The 25,933-nt window shown below is 41.2% G+C and overlaps 1 protein-coding gene across 2 annotated transcripts; it reads left to right on the plus strand.

Moving 5' to 3' along the window:
* The first annotated feature begins 638 nt into the window (after positions 1–638).
* Positions 639–22,029, plus strand: LOC126210479 (N-alpha-acetyltransferase 20). 2 transcript variants are annotated; one of them, XM_049939711.1, is made up of 6 exons: positions 639–842; positions 1,271–1,295; positions 1,371–1,461; positions 10,998–11,127; positions 12,751–12,887; positions 21,615–22,029. In XM_049939711.1, exons 1-6 carry the CDS (start codon positions 790–792, stop codon positions 21,698–21,700), a joined length of 522 nt encoding a protein of 173 aa, XP_049795668.1. In that variant the 5' UTR covers positions 639–789; the 3' UTR covers positions 21,701–22,029. The 2 variants fall into 2 exon arrangements, with proteins under 2 accessions (XP_049795668.1, XP_049795669.1); XM_049939712.1 differs by lacking the exon at positions 639–842 and adding an exon at positions 860–1,168.
* Positions 22,030–25,933: the final 3,904 nt, after the last annotated feature.

The following is a 25,933-nucleotide window of genomic DNA, read 5'->3' on the forward strand; positions in this document are numbered from 1 at the left end:
ACATATCACATATTAGTGACACATAAACAAGGATCCGGATTTCTCGTTTTGTCGCGAGTGTTGACCTTAACGACTTCGGCTATATGAGCACGTCTCTGTGTCGGTCGTCCCACACACCAGTGTCAGCGTCAACTCTTTCTTTCCGAGGAACCTTTTTCTTGGCGTCCCGTTCTGCTCCGTTCCGTTGACGGTCTGCATGAATGCTGCCATTTGAAATGCATTGTGCATTGTTTTAACCTTTCCTGTACTGTAATACGACGTTACCTCATGTAGCAATTTGTATGTATGAAGGGAGCTTGAATATATAAAAAGCCGAGGGACTCAAGCTTAACTCCAAAACAGGTATATTCTAAAAATTTGAATTAAAATCTCCTCTTAATAGTACCTAGCTCTGTTTGTAAGTTAACAAGTCCAGTAATATGTCGAGTCGTTTCATAAATATTTCAAAATTACCATCATTTATAAGTTATTGGTTGCACTCACTTTAATTACATAAAATTATAATTGTTCGTCACATTTTTGCCATTTTTTTAGCAGTCTGCGAAATGAAGATTCGAAGGCATGTTCTCTTTCCCAGTACTTTTTTATTCACTATGTTGGCAGCCTGCAATCCACGCCGGCAGTTGTTTAAGATCCCTGATATTGGTAATGCAGCCCTTGGCGTGCTGCTAGGTGCAGTATAATTAGTTGCTAGTGTGTCTCGGAGTTCGGTGCTGTATCACTGTTAACTGGATTGATTCTACAATTACTGAATAGGTTCTTGGAAGCTTGTTTTCGAAAGTTGTAAGCATGACAACCCTGAGGCCCTTCACTTGTAATGACATGTTCAAATTCAATAATGTGTAAGTAAATATAAAATTTGCTGTAGTGCAGCAGTGAGGCTTAAGAAACTGCTTCACAGACGTTTATTCGTTGGCTAAGTAGAAGACGCACTATGTAGGCTTGTTTCGTAGGTATAAGCAAGTGTATTTTGCTTAAGGACATTGCTCAGTTTTGATAATTTCGTCTCTGCCGTAACAGTCATGTGCTTATTTCCACCTAGTCACTGTGTGAAAAATCCAATGTATTTGCATAAATTATATAATAGCAACATTGTTGTGGTGAGAATTATCAGCTAATCCTCCTCATCAAAATCTTTGGCACCAAAGTGTGAAGATGTAGTAGGATGGTACGTCGTTCACGTATCGTATTTACATTAAGTATTTTAAGTATGAAGGAGTCTATTTATTGAACATCGCAACACTAACACACCGTTTTTTCTTGTTTACAGGAATCTAGACCCACTGACTGAAACTGTATCCTTATATTAAACTTCTAGTTGTAACTATAGTGTACGAAAGTTGCCAGAAAGTTCCTTAATATTTGTACAGTATGGATTGTCTTTCTACATGCAGTACCTCGCTCACTGGCCTGAATATTTTCAAGTGGCGGAATCACCAAATGGGGAAATCATGGGTTACAGTAAGTACGGCCTGTATACGGTGCTCAAGTTTCTCGGTGTGCGGAACGTAGTGTATTACTTATAAGTGTATTTACTTTTTATGATGAATTTTTGGAATAAAATAATTATCTTAATCATTTTCGTAGACTTTTAAATAGTATGTTAATAGCAGATTTTTTCAGTTAATCAGTGATACGTTCATGTTGTTTACAAGGTTGTTTGTAAACATTAAAAGTAAATAGTCACTTTCTAACTTACAGGTATTTAGACTTAGAGCTGCAGTAGATGTGTAGTACGCTCCATTTCCAAAGCACACTAATTAATACTTCGTAATTGGTGTACTAACAGTTGTTAAATTTTCTTGCTGATTTTAATTCCATCTAATTTCCTGCCCCAGCTTTCTTTTTGAAATTTAATTTTATTTAAAGATTTCTGAAGTATTAAACAAAAATATTTTGCTCATGTTATGGGTATTTGCTTTTTTTATAATATTCAAATGAGTTTAGTGTTGTATACTTCTGATGTTTAAATTACATAAATATTCACTAGAGTAGTTTTTTGGTGTTTTATTTGCAACATTTGTTTTAGACAACCAAGTCCTCTAACTATAATCCAAAAAATAAAATGAGAATTTTCCATAACACAGACTTTCCTGCATTGTATTCATGGGTGTGAAACGGAAAATTTTTCTTAATCAGTCTTTATTTTGAAGCCATATATGTATGTGCAGCCTTGACATTCAAACCTGTGTTGTATTACCATTCCTTTGTTCAAAAGAAGAGGGACTTCCAAATAAAGGGAATACCACTACTTGTGTAATAGCATAGTACCCCCATGTGCCCCCCCCCCCTCCACTCCCCCACACCCAGTTCTCCTAATATCTTGATTGTGTTGACAGATAGATGTATAGTGTAGCCTGAGATCCATATTTGTGCCATGTTTAACACACGTTCCACCATAAAAACCCAAATTGCAAGGCACATCCAGAAAAGTTATAATTTCCGTAAGTTTAATACACAGATCTCAGGATTTGAGTACATTTTATGTATGTATAGCCTACTGTGCATCAAGTATGGAAGAATGCAAGAGGGGGGCCGGGGGGGCATTACGCAACATCACACTAGATCATACCCTGATAAACTATCTGCTGAGGTCTGATAGATATGGATTTAGGTAAATACTAATCCAGCTATAAATATGATGGAATCAAATGTTTTATGAAATAGTATGGATATTGACTGTGGAACCTGACCACAAGTGAATGGTATTAATTGCAAAACAAAAAAAATTAGTATCCAAAACTATAGTGTGAATAATGTGGCCAGTTTATCCTACAAGGATCTGTTTCCCTATTACTAGAAAGGGAACATTCTTATTTGTGCAGTTGTTGAAGACACTTGTTTACCTTAATCTTCCATTTACCCAAGAATATATTTTAAAAAATAAAAACATGGCTTCATTTGCTGCCTGAGACTACAGTTTGTGTGTGTGTGTGTGTGTGTGTGTGTGTGTGTGTGTGTGTGTGTTCCATTGTTTGTTTGATTTTTAAAAATAAGTTTTAGACAAAACAAATATATATTAAGCTGAGGTAAAAGGTTCCATATTCTTCCCTAAACATTGTGTGGACATATTTAAACATTCAGATGTATATTTATTCACCAGACTGTGTAATAGCTTTTCATAGGTCACCATTACAAAAGTTCAGTGGAGAGTCCAGTATGGAATAGCAATATATGAAAAGGATATATTGTTACCATAGGGAATATAGAGGAGATGAGTTGCAGATAGGCACAGTGAAAAGACTGGTATATATTAAAGCTTTCAGTGAAAAGCCCTTCTTCCAAAAATAGAAAACACATGAAAATTCACACAACTTGCACACATATGACCACTGTGTAGCCAAAGTGACCAGTGTGTTTCTTGAGCGCGTGCACACATGATTTTGGAAGAAGGCCTTTTGACTGAATTCTTAAATGCATACTATTCTTTTCATTGTGCCTATCTGCAACTCATCATATCCTGTATATGACGAGTAGCAATATATCCTCCTCACAATTTTGTCCTTGAAGAAATGCTTAGCATGTAGAGGAAAACTTAACAGCTGCTTTTAGATGTTGGGTGACTTGGACGTATCACTGACACCTTTCAAATGTCGATAAATTTTATGCAGAGACCTAGTATTCAAGGGAATTACAGAAGTGTCTGGTTCCACCTGTCTGTTTTGACCCATAACATCATCAATATGGCGAAACACGCTAAAAACGATAACTCATTGGGAAAAAGTTCCAAACCTTACATTTGGAATTACAAACACTGCCACCAACGACTTCACACATCCAACACCAAGGCTCAAATAAACGCAATACAACACATTATACTCAGCACATGCATACACACCATCAGAGGGCACCACGAAACACAAGATGACATCTACAAACACAACCAACTCATAAACCCCGTGCCGTAATTACATCACAGCCACAACGCCCTTACGTCGTGGGTCAAAGCAGATGGGTGGAATCGGACACTTCCAATGTCCATATTCATGTTGCAGATTCTCTGATTCCATCTTTTATAGTTAATTTTGGAAAATTCCAATTTCATCAGAGGCTCTGATTGAATTCTGACCACATGATTTCATGTGCATGGGAGGATTTCATTGGTAGTGGACTATTGGCCTGTACTCTAAAGTATATTCCTAAGGGCAACCAGCTGTCACATACTTTGTTTTTAAGCACTATAGATAATGTAGTCAAAGCAGGGAACAATATATCCAATGAAACAAGGACATGTGATTTTTCAGTTTTACCTAAAAACTGCCACATTTCATGAGAACATTAACAAAACAAGTTAATTTAGAAAAGGAAAAACTGGAAAAATAGTTTACATTTGTTGAGGTGAGATTTTCTGTGTAATGAAAGTAGTGGCAGTGAAGGGAAAGCGGTAGCAATGTTGCATTGATACAGTGGGTGGCATATGATGTAACTTTGTGGTTATAAAAGGCAACCAGTGACACAAAAGAATTTCATTTCTTTGCCAGTGTCAGGCGCCTAGTGCCCTTCTGAAGAAGACTTCATAGGAAAAAATATACCAGCAATAAGTACAAGCTAGATAAAATTTTAAAATTTAAGAAAGAAAAGTTAAAGATAGAGATGGTGCATACTTAAAATTATCATGTTATTAGCAAGTATCAAAAGTAAGCACGTTTGTGCAACATATTACTCTAATCATCAAAAAATTTAAAAAATCACAAGAACAATATGTAATACAACAGTAATGGTGCTTTACTTCATAGATCCAAGTAGTGTTTACAGTTAACAAGGACTTCGTCATTCAACATCAGGAAGTCCGACTTATTGTACTTATTTAGTATAAATGTTGCCAATTATATTTACTTCACAAAGCGTATTTAGGACTTCAGCAATTATGTGATTACATACTTCCTAAACTTGCCTCCATTGCGCCACATGTTATATGTACTGATGTATTTCAACAAATACACTTTCAGTTGCTGAAGACAGGTAAAGTACTAAATCTGAAGTAGCAGACATAAATCTGAGACCTGAGTTCCGTCAAGAGCAAAACATCTTACTCATTTTAAGAGAGCTGCCAGTAACGGAGTTTGTAGTGTAAAAGTATTGTAATTGCATAATTATTGGTTCACCTCTAGCCGGCCGAAGTGGCCGAGCGGTTAAAGGCGCTACAGTCTGGATCCGCATGACCGCTACGGTCGCAGGTTCGAATCCTGCCTCAGGCATGGATGTGTGTGATGTCCTTAGGTTAGTTAGGTTTAAGTAGTTCTAGGGGACTTATGACCACAGCAGTTGAGTCCCATAGTGCTCAGAGCCATTTGAACATTTTTTTGGTTCACCTCTCAGTAGCAGCAACTACTTTTTACTTTCATTTGAAATCTGTTTTCATCAAATATAAAGATTAAATAACAAATATGGAATTACAGTTTATAATCTGAATAAATTGATACAATATGTGTAAGGGTTTAGAAGCATATTTTGCTATGGGAAAGATAGATACTGTCTACAGGAGAATTAAAGGGCATTTGGAGAAAAGAAAAGCAGCTGCATGAATATCAAGAGCTCAGATGGAAAACCAGTATGAGATAAAGAAGGGAAAGCTGGAAGATGAAAAGCATATGTAGGGATGCGTGAGGGAAATGAACTTAATTGCTATATTATGTAAAGGGAAGAGGAAGTAGGTGAAGGTAAATGTAAATGTCGTGTGACAACGGCCCCCCCCCCCCCCCCCCCCATCGGGTAGACCGTTCGCCGGGTGCAAGTCTTTCAATTTGACGCCACTTCGGCGACTTACGCGTCGATGGGGATGAAATGATGATGATTAGGACAACACAACACCCAGTCCCTGAGCGGGGTAAATTTCTCCGACCCAACCAGGAATTGAACCTGGGCCCTTCGGATTGACATTGTCGTGCTGACCACTCAGCTACTGGGGGCGGACAGTAGATGGTGAGACGGAAGTTACAATACCTGGAAGAAGACTGACAGACTGAATGACCTAAGTCAAAACAAGAACCTGGAGTAGACTACATTCCATCATAACTATTGATAGCCTTGGAAGAGCCAGCCATGACAAAACTCTTCCATTTGGGGTGCAAGATGTATGAGACAGGGGGAAAACCCTTAGGCTTAGAGAGCAATGTAATAATTCCAATTCCAAAGAAACAAATTGCTGACAGATGAGAAAACTAGCAAACTGTCAGTTTAATAAGTCATGATTGCAAAATACTAACATGAATTCTTTATGGGAGAGTAGAATAACTGGTAGAAGGTAACCTCAGGAGAGATAAATTTAGATTTTAGAGAAATGTAGGAGCAAGGAAGGCAATACTGACCCTACGACTTACGTTAAGGAAAGGAAAACCTCTCTTTCAAATTCTGAAGATAGCAGTGGTAAAATACTGAGTGTGAAAGGCTATTTACAATACATACAGCAACCAGATGGCAGTCTTAAGGGTTCAGGGGGCATGAAAGGGAAGCAGTGGTTGAGAAGTGAGTAAAACAGAGTTGTAGCCTATCCCTAATATTGTTCAATCTGTACATTGAGCAAGCAGTAAAGTAAACCAAAGAAAAATTTGGAACAGTAATTAAAGTCCAAGGAGAAGAAATAAAAACTTTGAGATTTGCCAATGACATTGTAATTCTGTTCGGAGGCAGCAAATGACTTTGAAGCGCAGTTGAACAGAATGGCCAGTGTCTTGAAACGAGGATATAGGATGAAGAAACGAGTCACTTAAAATAGCAGGTGAACTTTGCTATTTGGGCAGCAAAATAAATAATGATGGCCAAAGTAGAGGATATAAATGGTAGGTTGGCAGTGGCAAGAAAAGCATTTTTTAAGCAGAGAAATTTACCATCAAATATAGATTTAATTATTTTGTGAGGGTATATCACACTCAAGACAAAACTTCACATATTGTATCTCCTTTCTGTTTCGTAATAGACTACTAATCAACACCAAAAGGTACATTCAAGATCAGTAATGTATTGTATTTATCCACAGACATCATATTTCCTGACCCTTTATTAGAACAAATCATACTGAAAGACACATTTTGGAGAGATATTTAATGCTGTGTGTTATCTGTGCTGGATGTTTTCAGTTCGAAACCTGAGACATTTACTGTTCCATTTGTGTGCTCGATCCACTGCAGTTTGTGCGATGAAACTGAAGTTTCAATGACATCACAGGTCTTGTACTGTGATTGATTTTTGGATGAATAAATAAATACTGAAAGTGTTAGAATTGGTCAGTAATGAGAGAATAATCGTAAATGGCTCATATTGTCAACCATGTTCACTCAGAGGAACAAATTCACTCCTGAGAAAGAGTACTAATATACATACGCAACATGTAATATTACAGAATGTACTCTTTATATTAATAAAAATTTCTCAATCTTCTAGAAAACAGAAGGTTAATTTTAAAAAAAGAGAAGAAAAAGAAAAAAAGCTTGGAGACAGCTGGAAGCAAACCCACAAGAAGCTTTAATACTGTAACACTGCAGCATGTGGATGTACTGCTGTCATCTTAAGAGACTTTTATATGATCTCTCTTGTCATTAACTGACTTTAATTATAATTAATTGCACCAAGAAAAGTTTTTTTTTATATAAATCTTCATTGTGTCATTGCCTTAAAACAGCATACTTTCATAACACATACTTATAATATCAAAACAAGTTCAACCAATGACATGTTCTCAAGATATTCTCAGTGTGTTAGTGCTTTGAATTGACATTTATTCATAGGGTGTAAGTTATAATGTAAAGCCTACCTATGGGTTTATTTGGATGAGGAGAAAATTCAGTATAACATCTCCCAAGTTGTTGTTGTGACAGACATAACGTGGCATGGGGTGGCTAGGCTGAAGAGAAGGAGTCTCTGGGAGGACCTTGAGAGTTCTACTCTGTAGAACCATGCCCCTAAATCTCTGCCGCATGGAACTAAGTGGCATTTCTAGGTGCAACCTTAAGAGTAGTTACTACCTGTACAAAAAATGTTGCTCGATATCAGCAGCTCCAAAAAATGCTAACTGTCACTACATAAATTTGTGTTGGAAATACTCAATATGTGCCTGATTATTTAAATTCCATAATCCATTATTGAGAAATGTATTGTAATAATACTTTCGTGGCAGCTCCGCCTCAGAGCCTTTATATTCCCTGTATATTCAAGTTCGTAACAAATTCGTATAAACTGTACAACTACACTTCATAGAAACTTACATTTTCTAAGCTTTCCTCCAGTCTGCCAGCACTTGTTCTATTTGAAGTCAGATGTTTTTTTGGAGCTTCTCAAAGCTGGAATTGTTGTGAGGTTTGCTAGAGCTTTTGATAACAATTGTCTGTTCATAATTAGGAGTAAAGCTAACAACTCAGAAAAAATAGGGGTTTTGAGTGGAAGATAGGTTAGAAATGTGTGCCTGTATGCCCAATGCTAATAACTTACTGATTTGCAACCGTTGACAGCCCTGGAATTATATTTGTATTTCATGGATATCCAGGACCACATAAACCATAGTGAAAATGTTCATGTGTCCACTGTCCCCAGATTCACTACACACATGTGGCACATGAGCCTTGTGTAGCAATAGTTCTTTGGAAGGGTCTTCCTGGTACTTGAAAGACCACAACTTGACCCTTTCAAATTGCCTGTTACTCATGGGAAGCAGGAGTGAATCTCCACAGTAGGTTGCCTGTTTGTCCTACATATTTGCACCACACTGAGCTTTTTAAAGGGTAGAGACAGATGCTTGATTAGCTATATTGCTAAATCTGCTGGGGATGATATCGAAACCATTCAGAAAATCTCCTCTGCCCCGAAATGGCAAATGTTGTCACCAGATCAAAATAGACTGTCTTGCTAGAGCCTCCAGTTTCCTTTTTATTTCTCAGTGGGATTTCAGTCAGTACTTCGTGGACTACTGGCTTGTCATTTACCCTCTTCAGCGAATTTTTTCCTTTCCCAATTCGTGTAAATTTCTCTCTTTATTTTCTACCCTGCTGTTTTCCTTAGCTCAAGGTGTTCAGACAATTGTTGATAAGTTGGTTGGTCTTTCTTCCTTTTGCCAGATGAAGGAACCTGGATTCCAAAAATAGTACTTTATCAGCCATTTATGAGTGTCTCCCTGCATTGCTACTTGACAACTATTCACCGCCTCCTCCCCCCTCCCCCTCTCCCCAAAAAATTAACTAAATAACTGTTTCAGCAACAAGATTTCCTTTCATTTGCTTGTGATTATAATTGTTCTTTATGTAATTTCAAGGTGGTGACTTCTCTGGAAAATTGCAAATTGACAGTGATATTGATTTTACCGGAAAAGTTAGGGAAATCTTGGAAAATTCTGAGAGACTCTGGAGGGGGGGGATAGAACTGTTGGTTTACGGAAAGAAATCTTCGTAGTAATTGTGTTATAAATCAGTCAGTAAAAAAAGAGGTTGTGGAGCCTTGTAATGGAGTCAGGAACAAAATTGAATTTTTGTGATATCCGTTGCTCAGTTGTCTGCCTGGTGACCTCGGGAATATTCATGGTTGTCCACAGGTTCTGGTAATGGCGATGGGCAATGGTAATGAGATTTTGAGGGGTGGCCAGGCCTGTTAACTTACAGAATTATTGACTTAAACATTGAATCTATATTACTAAATAGCTAACCCTGTTCCTGGCACCTACTCTTAGATAGGCAACCCAGTTGCAGGGCTGTGTATCGAAGAGCTTCTAGGTGCAACAAATTTTTTTCATAATTTTGTGTAATTATTGACTGAATGAATGTAAAATGCTGTCATAATAAATTCATTAAGAGGTATAATCTTGAACACTGGAAATGTTACAATCAGAAACTGTGGATACACCTTCAGACAATGTAACTTTTCACATGTGGATGCTCAGACTACATTTCCCCAGTACTTGGGTGTGAGAGTATTTTGACTTGCAATGAACACTAAATATATGTTTGACTCATTTGTAAAGTAATCAGAAGTCTGAAGCTGTTTTGTACATGAAAGTTTACCAGTTTTACTGGTACTCTCTAGTAGTAAGTTATGTGGCAACTCAAATTTCTCACATACAACAAAAATTGATTTAGGACAATTCGTTGAAATATCAAGGAAACATCCCAAGTTGGAATTAATTTGAAACTTCTGTAGTAAATTTATTTGAATAGTCCACGTGTACAAATGTCATGTGCTGCAGTTGTAAGTACTCCGTTTTTTAGACTTTGTTGTTAAACCCTTAAGCTAAGACCCACTTATCTTGTTCTTGTTATTTTGACAGAATCATCAAATCCTGAGAGTATACTTGCGATTTTAAGAACAGACCTTCAAAAAAATAGAACCCCACTTAACATCTGAGCACTTATAGTTTATGATTTAATTGCTAGAGAGCATCAGTTTCTAAATTTGTAGCCTGGCTTTCGTGTTTTGGTTGAGGTAGTTGCCACTTGATATCAAAACGTGCCTGGTCTCTCTCGTGTGGTGGTGGTGGTGGTGGTGGTGGTGGTGGTGGTGGTGGTGGTGGTGGTGGTGGTGGTGGTGTTGTTGTTGTTGTTGAAGTAATGCTTTCAAAAAAAGGATGGCTGTATTGATCCTGAGTTTGACATTGAATTTAGTGGCTCAGAAAGTGGAGAAGAATGTGATGTTATTTCATTATAGATGATAGATGATCAATTTAGTGACAAGAGCTTGCTAGTTACATGAAATAAAGACATCCACTGTGCCTAGACAGCCCCTCAATTGATGGTCATGGTTTAACATCATAGCTACACAGGCTCCAAAAAATGGCTTGAGGGTATTTTAGTCAAAGTCCAGTACACGAGTATACTTGGGATTTTATTGTTGGTGATATTCAAACTTTTGTAACTCATTATTATAAGCTGTAAAAGCCACCTTAATATGTCCATACATAGTATAATTCATTACAGTATGTTTTTCATTAATAAAAAATATTATTTTTTGGTACATAATTAGGAAAAAATGCTTCAGGGTTTAATCAAGGATCAAATAAAACAGCAGTTTGTGATTTTCAGTTATGGGCAAGGCAGAGGGCCACGGAGAAAGCTGGCATGGTCACGTGACAGCACTGACGGTGTCACCAGAGTACCGTCGACTGGGGTTGGCGGCAACACTAATGGCCTGGCTCGAGGACGTTTCAGAGAAGTATGCATACATGGTGGACTTGTGTATAATATTATCTTTAGCCTGTTGTACAAGAACTGTTTTTGTTTGTGAATGAGCTCCTCGTTGGTCACATGCCAGCATGTACATCAGCTGCCAATCATCTTTAGTGAGGGCGGACAGTGAAGGGTACAGCAAATTGATTGTGTCAAGTACAAAGTTCAAATCCTGTATGTTGTTCACTGTGTATGCACAGAAACAGTTGTTTGTTAACATCAAAAGTTACGGCCTGTTCGCCACACTCCCTTGTTTTATAGTAATACATTAATTGCTTTGTTTTCATGACTCGTTGCAAAGGTTTCATGAGGAATTGTTACTTTTTCCTCAGTATCTGAAAGCAAAGTGTAAAGAATTTAAGAGTAAAGGAGGCCACTCACTGAATATTAGAAGTGTTGAGTTGTCAATGTGCACTTACATGGTGTATACGTGGACGAGGAGGAGGAGAAGAAGAAGAAGAAGAAGAAGAAGAAGAAGAAGAAATTCCCCTCAGTTGGAAACACACTTTTTCCCCAGATGAAAGCACAGTTTTTCGCGTGAAGTGACTATACAATTTCCCTTGGAGCTCTAAAACTTAACAAGCCTTTGAATGGTAAAGATTTTATACAGTGACGTAGAACTATGCAGCACTTTAGGACACGAAACCTGGCCACAAAAAAGTGTTTTGAAAAGATCTTTGATGTGCAGAAAAATGTACACTTTGTATTTTCATGTTACAAAGTACAAATTTGAATTCATCTGGCACTTAGAACTACAAAGATACAATTACTAAAGTGAGAGGAGCACATGTTACCTTTTGAATATTGGTTGATGTTTAAAACTATAAAAGTTCTTGAGTGAAAGTTGTGTTTGAAAAGTTTGGACCACACTTTTCACATTCTTTCTGTTACTTGCAGTGTGAAGAATGTACTGTGTGTGACCTTTGTCTACTATATCCATTACAAACATTGCATTAGTCATTAATATATTCTACAATTGCTGGTTCTTTAATGCTGTTACTATATTCAGACTTTTTGTTCGGATAAGTGTTCCTAATGACCTCATTTTTGCCTTACTGCAATTTGGTGTTAATATGTGAAAATGTCACCTGTTGATGGAGATACCTCACGACATTCTATTTACGTCCAATGTGAATTGTCTCTGGTACCAAACTGTACAGCAGGCAGCAGTCACACTCAAGGCACATGCAATTTTAATACTGTTGTTTATACACAAATCCAGATGCACTGCTGTAGATTCACCATGTGTAGCTGAGACTAGCCACTTAGGTAAAAACAGCTTTAGGGAGACACTGAACTAAATGGTTTGAGAAGTTCAGACACATGTTTTCTGTCCATTTAAATTTTCATATTTTATACATCAAAATTTGGATAAAATTACTTACTTTTATTAAGGTACTACACTAATTATTGGTGTTGGCCATGTGTGGTTTTCAAAATAGGTCCTGAATCACTAATCACATTGTATGGTGGCTATATTTTGATTTGTCTCATTGCTCAAAGAACCAAATAGCTCATTTCAGGTTATCAGATTTATTTTTCTCATTAATTCCATGTAAATCATGTAGATTTTTTAATTGTTTCATTCAAATGCAAAAATTTGTTACAGAAAGCGCGCCTACTTTGTTGATCTGTTCGTACGTGTCTCCAACAAAGTTGCAATAAACATGTACAAGACCCTAGGGTACATTGTATACAGAACTGTTTTGGAATATTATTCAGGTGATCCTGATGAAAATGCTTTTGGTAAGTATCAGTAATAGAAGGGATATTACATTTGCTTTATGTACTAAGAAAATGAGCTTACTACCTTGTCTGTTTGATTGTCCCTTCTTTTAAGAGATAAAGTTCTTAATGTTTTCAGTTTCCACCACCACATGCGTTGTTAAGGATAGTTGGCAGAAAAATCTATTCTAGAAACTAATGCAAAAGTATTAAAGTGCCAGACGAGAAATTGATAAATTAAGATTTATTAAAATGCTTCTGTTGTTTGGTAGCAGGAGTTGTTTGTTGTTGGACAGTGTAAAATTTTCTTAGAATTTCAATGCTAGTGTAAGTTGAAAAGTGGAAGGAAGAATTAGTACCGCTTAATGGATGGGGATGTCATGTAGTATAGGCAGGTGATGGGTGGAATACAAATAATGAAAACAGTAAATATGTCTCAGTGTATAGTAGAGGTGTTGAGAGATAAACAGCCACATAAACTGATACATTTTGTAGACAACAAAGCAACAAAATGTCTCTAATTGTGTCTCAAACAGAAATTCATTTCTAAAGTGATTTTTACTGTGTGCTACTATGCAAGTTGTGTATTTTGAAACTTAAGTATACTGAGCTCAAATGACACACATCTAAGGATATTGTCCAATATTTGTGAATATCTACTACTTATGCTTCAGCTTTTTGGTGAGTAGCTGCCTTTACTTCCTAAGTTTACTGTCTGTTAATTCACTGGGTTTCTCAAAATGATATTGCTGCAAGAGAAAGAATTTATGATGCAGTTTGTATGATCAGGAGCTGTTTTGACATTGCACAACCTTTTCTGAGCAAAGCATAAATAGCACCTATTACATATAGGGTGTTCCAAAATTATTTTTACAACATATTTCAGAAATGGGATAGGTAGTAAGATGTGGTTTTCAGGTATAATGTACACACATACCTAAAATTTCAGTGGCTATTAAAGAGATCAATGTGTGCATCGTCTGGCCTAACCCCCTGCGGGTCCGGGGTAAGAATAGCCACGAGGTATTCCTGCCTGTCGTAAGAGGCGACTAAAAGGAGTTTCAACCGTTTCGGGCTTCCATGTGATGGTCCCCCTTGGGGTTTGACCTCCATTTTTCAAAATTCTACAGAAGTACGAGCCTTTTGGGGAAGGACGCCTTACGTGGTGTACCACTGGTCCTCAGTGCACTAAGACCTTGGCACTCAGCATTGTACCGGCGTTGTCACCATACCCACTATTCCTCAAATTGGGCCTCAACGCCTGATGGGTTGTACAAGTTACGCCCATAGTGCGTCCCCATCTGCACCTACGATCATGATGGACTTTCCATGGCACCAGAAATCCAGCACGGTAGCCAGCCCGTTGTGGTGGGATCGTCATGTACCCTCTAGGTTGTAGCCCCCTGACAACACAGGGATCGTACTGCCGATACCTGAGCTGCACCCTCCCCACGTCGGCCAAGGAGTAGATGCCCGTCTCCTTGGGGCATCAGGACTTCCGGCAACGGTCATCCTGCCAGGTGGCCCTTGCTGAGGCTGGGTGGCGCCCATGGGGAGAGCCCCTGGTCGGAGTGGGTGGTATCGGGGCGGACGTTTCGCAGATGAAACGTCAACACGTATCAGGTCGCTCTGCGGCAGAGTCTTTCAAACGGAAAGGTACTATCTCTAGTTCTGGTTCTCCTGCCCTTTCCCCCTTGGCCACTCCCTGGGAGGAGGGACAGGCCCGCCGGCTTGGGGCGAAGTACTTCCCCCGCTATTTGGTCTGTTCTTGAACCGATGGGCGGACATTCGCCACCTCCAAGCCCATGTTCTTTGTTCAGCACATTGAGGACATCTTCGGGGAAATCGAGGCTCTCAGTAAGATGCGTTCGGTGTCCGTTCTTATAAAGACCACCTCCGCCACACAGTCGGCGGCGCTCCAGGCGTGCGACCGCCTAGGGGATATCCCAGTGTCCATTGTCCCGCATCTGGCACTATATAGGACGCAGGGGGTTATTTTTCATCGGGACCTCCTGCAGCAATCTGATGAGGAGCTCAGGGCCAACCTGGAGTGCCGAGGCGTGCATTTCGTCCAGCGAGTCCAGCGCGGCCCCAAAGACCGTCACATGGACACCGGGGCCTTTATCCTCGCCTTCGAGGGGGACGTTCTCCCGGAGAAGGTAAAGGTGATGTGCTACCGGTGCGATGTGCGACCTTACGTCCCGCCTCCTATGCGCTGTTTTCGATGTTTGCGCTTTGGGCACATGTCGTCACGGTGTGAGGCTGAGCCCCTTTGTGGAGATTGTGGATGTCCTCTTCGTGAGGAACATACATGCACCCCACCACCTCGGTGCGTTAATTGTCCTGGCATTCACTCGCCTAGATCCTCAGACTGCCCCGCATATCAGAAGGAGAAGAAGATACAAGAACTCAAAACTTTGGATCGTCTCTCTTATTCTGAGGCCAGGAAGAAGTATGACCGCCTCCATCCCGTGCCGTTGACCACTTCGTTTGCCTCAGTTGTGTCCCCTCCTTCCGCGGTATCCTCACCCCTATCCTGTCCCCCCTCTGCCTCCTCCCCCATCCGGGGTCTCTGCCTCCGCCTCCCAAATCCCTTCCTTCCAAATCCTCCTCCCCTGTGGCGATCCTCTTCTCAGGCGTCCATCGGGGAAACGTTCCGAACCCCAGCTTCCGAGGTCCGGCGTTCCAAAACGGACCCCGTGCGTGAGGACCTTCTTCGGGTCCAGCCCACCACCCCTGTGCCTCCTGGGACTTCCAAGAAGGCCCCCAAGAAGAAGTCTCTATCCCCTTCTCCACCCCGGCGCGTTTCGTCTGACGCTCCATCCGTGAGTCGCTGCTCCCAGCCGTCCTCAGTTTTGCCGGGACGCTCTGCTGCCAGGCGCTCAGCTGGCCTCTCGTCGGCAAATGATGCTGCCCCTCCTACACCACCAGGGCCAGCGGCCGCAGCTGGCGACGACTCGATGGAACAGGATCTGCCTCCCGCCGGTTGTAGCATTGTTCCCTCGAAACCTGGCCCTCCGCGGCCGTCGAGGTGACCAGCTCTTCCCCCGTCTCGTTCCCCCTCTTTTTTGACTAGCGATGGCCTTGTTACATTGGAACATAAGAGGTATTAAGTCTAATCGGTAGGAATTAAAACTGCTCCTTGTCCTTTCTGAAACCTATTCGAGCAACCACTTCCCCTGTGTCGTTCGTCTCCTGCACCACACCCCATCCCCACGTCTTTCGAGCTGGAACATACCGAAAGCTGACTGGGGACTTTACTCCTCCCTGGTGACCTTTCCGGACCACGATTTTCTCAGTTGTGACAGTCAGGTCGAATACCTCACGGCTGTTATCATCCGTGCTGCCGAACGTTCCATTCCTCGTACTACTTCTTCTTCACGTAGCGTTTCCGTCCCCTGGTGGAACGAGGCTTGTAGAGACGCTATCCGTGCTCGACGACGTGCTTTACACACCTTTCGCCGCCATCCTACGTTGGCGAATTGTATTGGATACAAACGACTCCAGCGCAATGCCGTAGAGTCATCAAAGACAGCAAAAAAGCTTGTTGGGCCTCTTTCACCAGCTCCTTTAACAGTTTTACTCCCTCTTCTGTCGTATGGGGTGGCCTGCGCCGGCTGTCGGGCATTAAGGCCCACTCCTCGGTACCTGGCCTGACCTCAGGTAATGAGGTACTCGTTGATCCTGTGGCTGTCTCCAACGCCTTCGGCCGGTTTTTCGCGGAGGTTTCAAGCTCCGCCCATTACCACCCTGCCTTCCTTCCCAGGAAAGAGGCAGAAGAGGCTCGGCGACCTTCCTTCCACTCGCTGAATCTGGAAACTTATAATGCCCCCTTTACTATGCGGGAACTCGAACGTGCACTTGCACTGTCCTGATCCTCTGCTCCGGGCCAGATGCCATTCACGTTCAGATGCTGGCACACCTTTCTCCGGCGGGCAAAAGCTTCCTTCTTCGTACCTACAATCGCATCTGGACCGAAGGTCAGGTCCGCATGCGTTGGCGTGACGCCGTCGTTGTTCCTATACCCAAACCCGGGAAGGATAGACACCTTCCTTCTAGTTACCGCCCCATTTCTCTTACAAGCTGTGTCTGTAAGATGATGGAGCGCATGGTTCATGCTCGGTTAGTTTGGATTCTTGAATCTCGACGGCTACTTACCAATGTCCAATGCAGCTTTCGTCGCCGCCGCTCCGCTGTTGACCACCTTGTGACCTTGTCGACATTCAACATGAACAACTTTTTTGCGAAGGCGCCAAACGGTAGTCGTGTTCTTCGATTTGGAGAAGGCTTATGATACCTGTTGGAGAGGAGGTATCCTCCGCACTATGCACAGGTGGGGCCTATGCGGTCGCCTGCCCATTTTTATTGATTCCTTTTTAACGGATCGAAAGTTTAGGGTACATGTGGGTTCCGTATTGTCCGACGTCTTCCTCCAGTAGAACGGAGTGCCTCAGGGCTCAGTCTTGAGCGTAGCCCTTTTTGCCATCGCGATCAATCCAATTGTGGATTGCATTCCACCTAATGTCTCAGGCTCTCTCTTTGTCGATGACTTCACGATCTACTGCAGTGCCCAGAGAACATGCCTCCTGGAGCGCTGCCTTCAGCGTTGTCTAGACAGCCTATACTCATGGAGCGTGGCAAATGGCTTCCGGTTCTCTGAAGAGAAGACGGTTTGTATCAACTTTTGGCGATATAAAGCGTTCCTTCCGCCATCCTTACATCTCGGTCCCGTTGTTCTCTCATTCGTGGAAACAACTAAGTTTCTAGGGTTCACGTTGGACAGGAAACTGTGTTGGTCTCCGCATGTCTCTTATTTGGCGGCCCGTTGTACACGTTCCCTTAATGTCCTCAGAGTTCTTAGTGGTTCATCTTGGGGAGCGGATCGCACTGTCCTGCTTCGCTTGTATCGGTCCATAGTCCGATCGAAGCTGGATTATGGGAGCTTCGTCTACTCGTCAGCTCGGCCATTCCTCTTACGCCGTCTCAACTCCATCCACCATCGGGGGTTACGTCTTGCGACCGGAGCCTTCTACACTAGTCCTGTCGAGAGTCTTTATGCTGAAGCTGCCAAATTACCATTGACCTACCGGCGCGACGTACTGCTGTGTCGGTATGCCTGCCGGCTGTTGTCTATGCCCGACCACCCCTCTTACCAGTCCTTCTTCGCAGATTCTCTCGACCGTCAGTACGGGTTGTATGTGTCTGCCCTGCTGCCCCCCGGAGTCCACTTCCGTCGCCTGCTTTGACAATTGGATTTTGCCCTCCCTACCACCTTCAGAGAGGGTGAGAGCCCGACACCACCTTGGCTCCAGGCTCCGGTTCATATTTATCTCGACCTCAGCTCACTCCCGAAGGAGGGTACTCCGGCTGCAGTGTATTGCTCACGGTTTGTCGAACTTTGTGCTAGACTTGCCGGTCACACCTTTATTTACACCGATGGCTCCAAAACTGTCGATGGTGTCGGCTGTGCCTTTGTCGTCGCGGCCGCCACCTTTAAATACCGGCTCCTCGACCAATGTTCCAGCTTTACGGCCGAGCTTTTTGCTCTCCATCAGGCCGTTCAGTATGCCCGCCGCCACCGCCATTCATCGTATGTACTCTGCTCTGACTCACTCAGTGCTCTTCAGAGCCTTGGAGCTCCCTATCCGGTCCATCCCTTGGCTCAACAGATACAGCAGTCCCTCCATTCTTTCGCTGATAATGGTTCTCCTGTCAGCTTTCTGTGGGTTCCCGGACATCTAGGAGTGCCTGGGAATGAGGCTGCGGATGCTGCAGCCAAGGCTGCAGTCCTCCTGCCTCGGCCAGCCTCCCATTGTGTCCCGTCATCTGACGTTCGTGGGGATGTTTGTCAGAGGCTTGTGTCGTTGTGGTGGGATGCTTGGTCATCCCTCCAAGGAAACAAGCTCCGGGCAGTAAAACCGCTCCCAACTGCTTGGACAACCTCCTCCCGACCATCTCGGCGAGAGGAGGTCCTTCTGACCAGGTTGCGGATTGGGCATTGCCGGTTTAGCCACCGCTACCTGCTCTCCGGTGACCCAGCCCCGCAGTGCCCTTGTGGTCAGGCATTAACAGTGCGCCATGTTTTATTGTCGTGTCCCCGCTTTAGTCAATCTCGTGTTGTCCTGTCCCTGCCATCTACTTTACCGGATATTTTAGCTGATGATGCTCGAGCAGCTGCTCGTGTTCTGCGTTTTATAACTTTGACTGGCTTGTCCAAAGACATCTAACCTTTTTACTTATTTTATCTACATCTTTGTTAGGTCTTTCTGGTGTCCCCCCCTCCCCTTGAGTTTTACTAGATTCCCTGTGCTCTAACAACAGTGACTGGGCACTAATGACCTCTGTAGTTGAGCGCCCTTAAACCCCACAAAAAAAAAGTCTGGCCTTGCATGCCTTTGTTAATGTGAAATTGACACTCTTGTGCAAGTTCGCAGTTCCTCTGCTGTGGTTTGGTAGACTGCATGCAAAGCACCAGCATATCGAACTACAGAAATTCAAACTGTTCCAACACACACAGATAAACAGCCAAGGTTGATACCTCTGCAAAGAAAAAGGACCTGCAACATAGTCATGATGTAGACCACATCACATCCTTACCTTTGGACCAAAATTTTCAGGCAAGGGTGGGTGTCCTTGGAGTCACAGAGCCTCACATTATGGCAGTTTACCTTCCTGGACACATGAAAGCAAGCTTCACCCATGAACACTGCCTTTCTTTCCTCTCAAGATAGTCTGCCATCATGTATGTATTTCAGAATCTAAATTGCTAATGCTTTGTGCTTTGGCCTGTTACCAGGTTGGAGTACATGCAGCAGCTGCACCTTCTAGGCTTCATTCTTCTGTGTAGCTTCCTGTGCACCGTGGTTATTGGTAGCTGAAACTGTTGAGACACTTAGATTGATTTACTTGGGCTGTAGATAAATTCATGCTGCACTCATTCCACATCTGCATACCTCATGATTGGATGCTCAGAACTTGTCCTCTTCATGATACTTCCAGATTCCTTGAACCTTGTGTGCCAGACATAATTGTGGTGTGCGTATCTGTAATGTCTGGAACTTCCGTTGGACCTGGGTGTCAGATTTGCTCTCTATCAAGCATTCCACACACTGTGCCATCTGCTGGGAGTGACTCTCTCTCTCTCTCTCTCTCTCTCTCTCTCTCTCTCTCTCTCTCTCTCCACACAATATCCTGGAATATATGCGATCAAGGTTGTAAAACCGAGCGAGGTGGAGCAGTGGTTCAACACTAAACTCGCATTTGGGAGGACGATGGTTCAATCCCGCGTCCGGCCATCTTGATTTAGGTTTTCCGTGATTTCCCTAAATCGCTCCAGGCAAATGCCGGGATGGTTCCTTTCAAAGGGCACGGCAGACTTCCTTCCCTAATCCGATGAGACCAATGACCTCACTGTCTGGTCTCCTTCCCCTGAAACAACCCAACCCAAGGTTGTAAAGATCACTTTGGAACATCCTGTAGGAACTTCGTATCACATTTCATGCAGCTGGTTAAATCATTATTTTGTGTTTCATAAAACGTCTTGTTAATCCACTGATGCAAAATGTCCAAAGAAATCTCCAGTTCATAATCGTCGAAAGTCCACTAGCTGGCATATTAAACTATCTGTCCTGTATACTTAATGGCTTTAACTTGCCCAGAAGTTGAGACAGCACCCAAGGCAAAATGAGCAGCCTTCTGCACTAAAATACTTGTTGTAATGTGATAAAAGAGTTAATGTTCAGTAATGGAAGCAACATTCTCTAAGAGTGGAGAAATGTCAGTACCTGGGGCACAGGAAATGCTCATGCCGTTGTGGACATGAAAAAACCGAATCAAAAATTTTCCAGAATGTGCACTTCATATTTTGCCAAGACCAGTCTGTCTCCTTTCTCACCTGAACCTGTAATTGGTAGTTCATGCTTCAACTAGCAGGTCATCTCCTTAATTTTGAGTCCAAGCAGAATGATGATGCTGATTACTTCCAACAAAATGTTGGTATTACCAAACATCTGTACAGGACTGTCGGATTGGCAAGGTTAATCACTAGTTATGATGTTGGTCTCCTGGGCCTTTGCAATAATGTGATTTAATTTATTTTCAAGGAGATGTCTTCAGATGTTCTCCTTTTAACAACAGATACTAGATTTGTGGAATGTTAGGATACGCTATGGATGAAGTTGGGTCCTGTAGACACACCTGACATGTCACCCGCAGCAGTGAATTCATATAACACCACCTTAATGATGTAGATATTTAGTGTGGCTGTCATGCATGCTGACAATAAAGACAAAAAGACAATGAACCTGTGTAAAATAGCTGAGCATTGTGGACTGAACAATTTACAACCTATTTTTAATAACTGTACGTTTATATGATATGGTGCAATAGCCTGATAAAATTGTGATGGCTTAAGTGTGTGTTCTAAATGTGAATCATGATAACTATGTTTTGGCATATGTTGAAGGTAAGTTCTTCAAACTACTTCCAAACTTTAATAATTTTATTTACATTTAGCTATGATGATTAGCGTAGGGGTCCTGAAATCAGCCATTCTGTGGGCTGACGCTTCATTTGGTCGTGCAGAGATGTATCTGAGATAATCTTTGCAGCCATTTGGGGTGGACAAAACGCTAAGCTGAGCTAATAATATACATAGCTATTAATATAGCATACAGAAGTTCTTTATAATAGCTGGTTCTCTAGATATATTTCTTGGTTCATTTCTCATACCTGTGGGTTCTTTTTCAGATATGCGGAAAGCACTATCTAGGGACGTGAAGAAAAAGTCGATGATTCCGCTGACTCATCCTGTACGACCGGATGAAGTGGACTGACGACAAGTTGTCTACTGAATGTCCATCGGCAGGGCGTTTGACATTCAGTAGATTGCTCTATGCGAAAAACCGGCAAAGCATTTCGTAGGCAACAAAATACCTCTGCTAATTCTGGTTCAAAACAATCTGACTGAAAATAAGAACTGAAAATTTTCATTTCTCGAGTGATTCCTACTGTGTACTACTTCGCAAGTTTTGTACTTTTAAACTGAAATGTGCAGAATGTTGAATATACATTTGAGCATTGGAGAAGAAACAATTGTCTGAACTATAAGTGGGTGCAAGCAATAAAGTTTTTCAGTGGCAGGGAACAACCCTGTGCCTTGGCATCTCGAATTATTTCATTATATTTAGTCTAGCCCATGCTGCTTATTATCACTTGGTATACAGTGAAACCTCTTTATAATGTTCCTCCATATGTTTTCCTCTATGGTACATATGTTTTTTTTTTCAGTCCCAATTAAAAGCCCATATAAACAATGTTGAATTTTCCTCTTTACTGCATTTCCTCTATATTATAATTTCCTCCATGTAACACTCATATTTTTGGAACCCTGGTTGATTATTTACCTCTTTAACGTTTTAAGTGACTGGATGTAGACGCATCGTTTTCTGTTCTGTGGATTCACAGTTTGCACCGACTTGGAAAGCCCACGCTCAGTGTGTTTCATATGTCAGCGGCAGAACCCGGCCATGTGATACACATTCTGCTTGCGATCTTTTTGGCGCCATTTCAGTTGGTTTTGTATTCGTAGCGTGTTGTGTGAGCTGAGCAGCAAACAGTTCGTGTGTCTAGTGAGAGTGTCTTTGATAATTTTTTTTTTTTTTTTTTTTTTTTTTTTTTTTTTTTTTTTTTTTTTTTAAGCTTTCATCAGTGGACATGAGTGAAAAGCGGAAGAACATTTCTCTGGAAGAGAAGGTTTCTGTTATTAAAAAAGTGGAGGCATCTCCTGGTGTGAGTCGCATGGAGCTAGCGAAGCAATTTCAACTGGCCCACTCAACACTATTATGAAAAACAGATCATCGATAATGGAAGGGTTTGAGAATTGTGGAAATTCAAAACGTGTGCATTTGAAACCATTGACTTACGATGAAATGGAGAAAGTTTTATTAACTTGGTTTCAGCAAGCATGTCTCAGAAAATTTGATGCCAAAATGGGGAGTGCTGCTGTTTGTGGATTGATATGCGGCACATCAACCAGACATCCTTTCTGAGAAATGTGGAAGTAATTTTCCTGCCACCCAATTGCACCAGCCATCTGCAACCTTTGGACTTGGGAATAATACACGCCCATAAGTTTAAATATAGGACAGCCCTTGTGGAAAAGGCCTTGAATTTGATGGACCAAAGAAAACCGGGAAGCCAGCAGAGCTCACAACTGAAGCTGAATATTTTACAGGTAATGAATTTAACTATGCACTCGTGGAGGGAAGTCAGTGCTGAAACTATTAAAAACTGTTTCACAAAAGCGGGATTGTGTGAGAATGAGATGGCAGCTCCTGTAGATGTTGCAAGTGATTTGCAAGAGTTTCAGGAATTAATAGGCAGTGATTCTGTCACTTTTGAGGACTGTGTGTCTGTGGATGACAACGTGGCAACCACAGGAGTACAAAGTATTGAGGAACTGACTGCAGAGAGACGCTTGGAGAATAATAGTGGTAGTGAAAGTGACAAGGAAGATGACCCTGTGCCCTCATATACTAAGGCAGCTGAAGCCTTTGAAACATTCAGGAGATATATGATGGCCCATAGACTTGAGGACAGAACAGTAGTTCAACTTGCTCATTTGGAGCAAGAAATGATTGCCGTAGAGTCTAGGAGAAATAGAAAACAAACATGCTTGCTTGAATATTTTAAAAATCATAGGTATGTGATTTTCAGATTGCATAGGTTTCTAGAGTTTTGTGCAAATTTAAGTTCCGTTTCATAATTTAATTATTAAAGTAATTTTTTTGTAACTAATTATTTTTTAATCTGTACCATTTACTGTGTTTTTATGTAATATGGTCCATAAACAAAATTTGGCTCATATTCTATAATTGGGTCAACTGAAGAACGGGATACCATCTGTCAGCTTTGGTCAATGTCATATCGTAAGAATCTGTTGTAACTTTTTTACAGTACAAACTGATCCATTTACTTTCACCCATTCACTTATTGGGCCCTATGTTTTAATTACAAAACACTAATCATTTGATACATTGATCATTTGCAATGAATATCACATAGTGTTGTGAAAATTTAAAAAGTCATCTATGGCACCATTTCTCAAAACTGATTAGTGGTGTCCCGATCATCAGTAATGCCCTAGAATTATTTGGAAGCCTTACTCTTTATAGTGTTTTCCTCTACACAGTGTTCAGAATTTGTGGTCCCTTGAAAAACCTTATATAGAAGTTTCACTGTATTTTACTTTCTTCTGTATTACAATATGCTAAGTTCTTTTTGTCTGAAATAGTTTAATATGTATGACTTAAATTTGATACTTCTCATATACTGTTAAATACCTTTACATCTACATTCAGACGCTGGAAACCATTATGAAGTGCAGTGCATGGCAGCGGAACATTAGGGTTCCTATCAAGTATGAAAGTGGAAGTTTGCTACCTAAATATACATATTTCTGTAGTATTCAAAGTTTGCTAACAGCTCTCTGACATGTCACATTTTTCTTCTTTTTTTGTATACTTGTTTAACAAATTACTGATGTGCAATAGTGGTTTCAGGTATCTGCAGTATTTGGATATACTGCTAATAGACCCACAGAACATTCATGCTCAAAGCTTTGGGGGAAGGGTGACATGTAAGGAATATCAATATTTTGTTGAGAGCTCTGGAAAGTCTATGGCTCTGATGGCTTAATATGGAAACATGTATTTTTAATATTATTCAGTAGTGAGGAGATCCAACCTGTTCCGAACATTGCACATTGTATTTGGGGGGGGGGGTCTCTTAAACTGTGATTTCCTTGACTATATCAGAGAAATGTTATTTAATTGACATTTAGCAAAATCATTAAAATTCTTAAGGGATGTCTTCCTGCAAGAATTGCAAAGATTACTGTTGTTTCCATGGAGACAACAAAAAGCATGTTGCTTTTTCATATCCAAAACTTAACCATATGAGGAGGGGGGGGGGGGGGGGGGGGAAGCAAGCCCTACTTTTGGTGTAACCATTAACTACATATTTCCAGTAATATCAAATTAATTCAATGCTTTTGCACACATTCTTTACATACTGCTGTGTATGTGTATGAGTAGAGACATTGTTACTTTGAGTTGCTAACAGAATTTTTGTGAGCCCCTAACAGTGTATAGCATTATCACCAAGATTTAAATTGTTGCTATGCAGTAAAAGCTTCTTTTGATTAGGTGTCTCTGAAGAATTTATTTATCTGTGATCCTGTTAGCAGAACAGAAAGCAAGTGTCCCAGTTTACCATTTCGCTTCAGTTTTCCCAGCTGTGAATATGTTCTCAGGTAAGATATCATGAAAATTCAATTTAATGTGGACTCTGAAGCAACTCCAGAGGTGAAATTGATAGAGCTGGATATGAACTACAGACCAACTTCATAACCCAACACACATTGATTTACTACTTCTGTTCATCAAGGCTTGTGTAGTTGTCACAGCAGTTTCAGTAGGTCTGACATCCAATACTTGTGGTCTACCTAGACAGCAAAATTGTAAATTTAAATTCACTTCCTATAAAAATGGCAAAATAATTCCTTCGTGATGTGAATCACAGGAATATTTTACATGTACTAACCTGCATTTTGGCCTACTGTACTGGCATTTGCTTAGCATCTAACACCCTGAACTCCTTTGGTGCTCTTGTCAATTTTACTGGTGGACCACCACCATCATTTGCATGACATCTTCCTCATAAATTTATTATTTGTGTAGACTACATGTAAGCAATGCAACACCTCAGCAACAGCAAAATCTGAAGAAGTGGTGGATCACTTATACTGTCCGTGGGCTGGTTCTGCCTCTCATAGCATATTTTCCCAATACTCTATAAAAGAGATCCACACCACTCATGTGCTGAGTCAAATAATTAACCACATTTGGGGACAGTTTTGTTGGTTCATAATCACAACCTGTTTCAGGCAATTACAATTCCGTACTCAGGTGTATAAGACTGCAAAACGGGAAAAGAAGAAACACTAATAAGAGATTGTGTACTCTTGTTATAACAACAGTAGGGATTCACTGTCCAACTATAAATAT

This window comes from Schistocerca nitens, chromosome 10 (genome assembly GCF_023898315.1).
Source record: "Schistocerca nitens isolate TAMUIC-IGC-003100 chromosome 10, iqSchNite1.1, whole genome shotgun sequence".
Lineage (NCBI taxonomy): Eukaryota > Metazoa > Arthropoda > Insecta > Orthoptera > Acrididae > Schistocerca > Schistocerca nitens.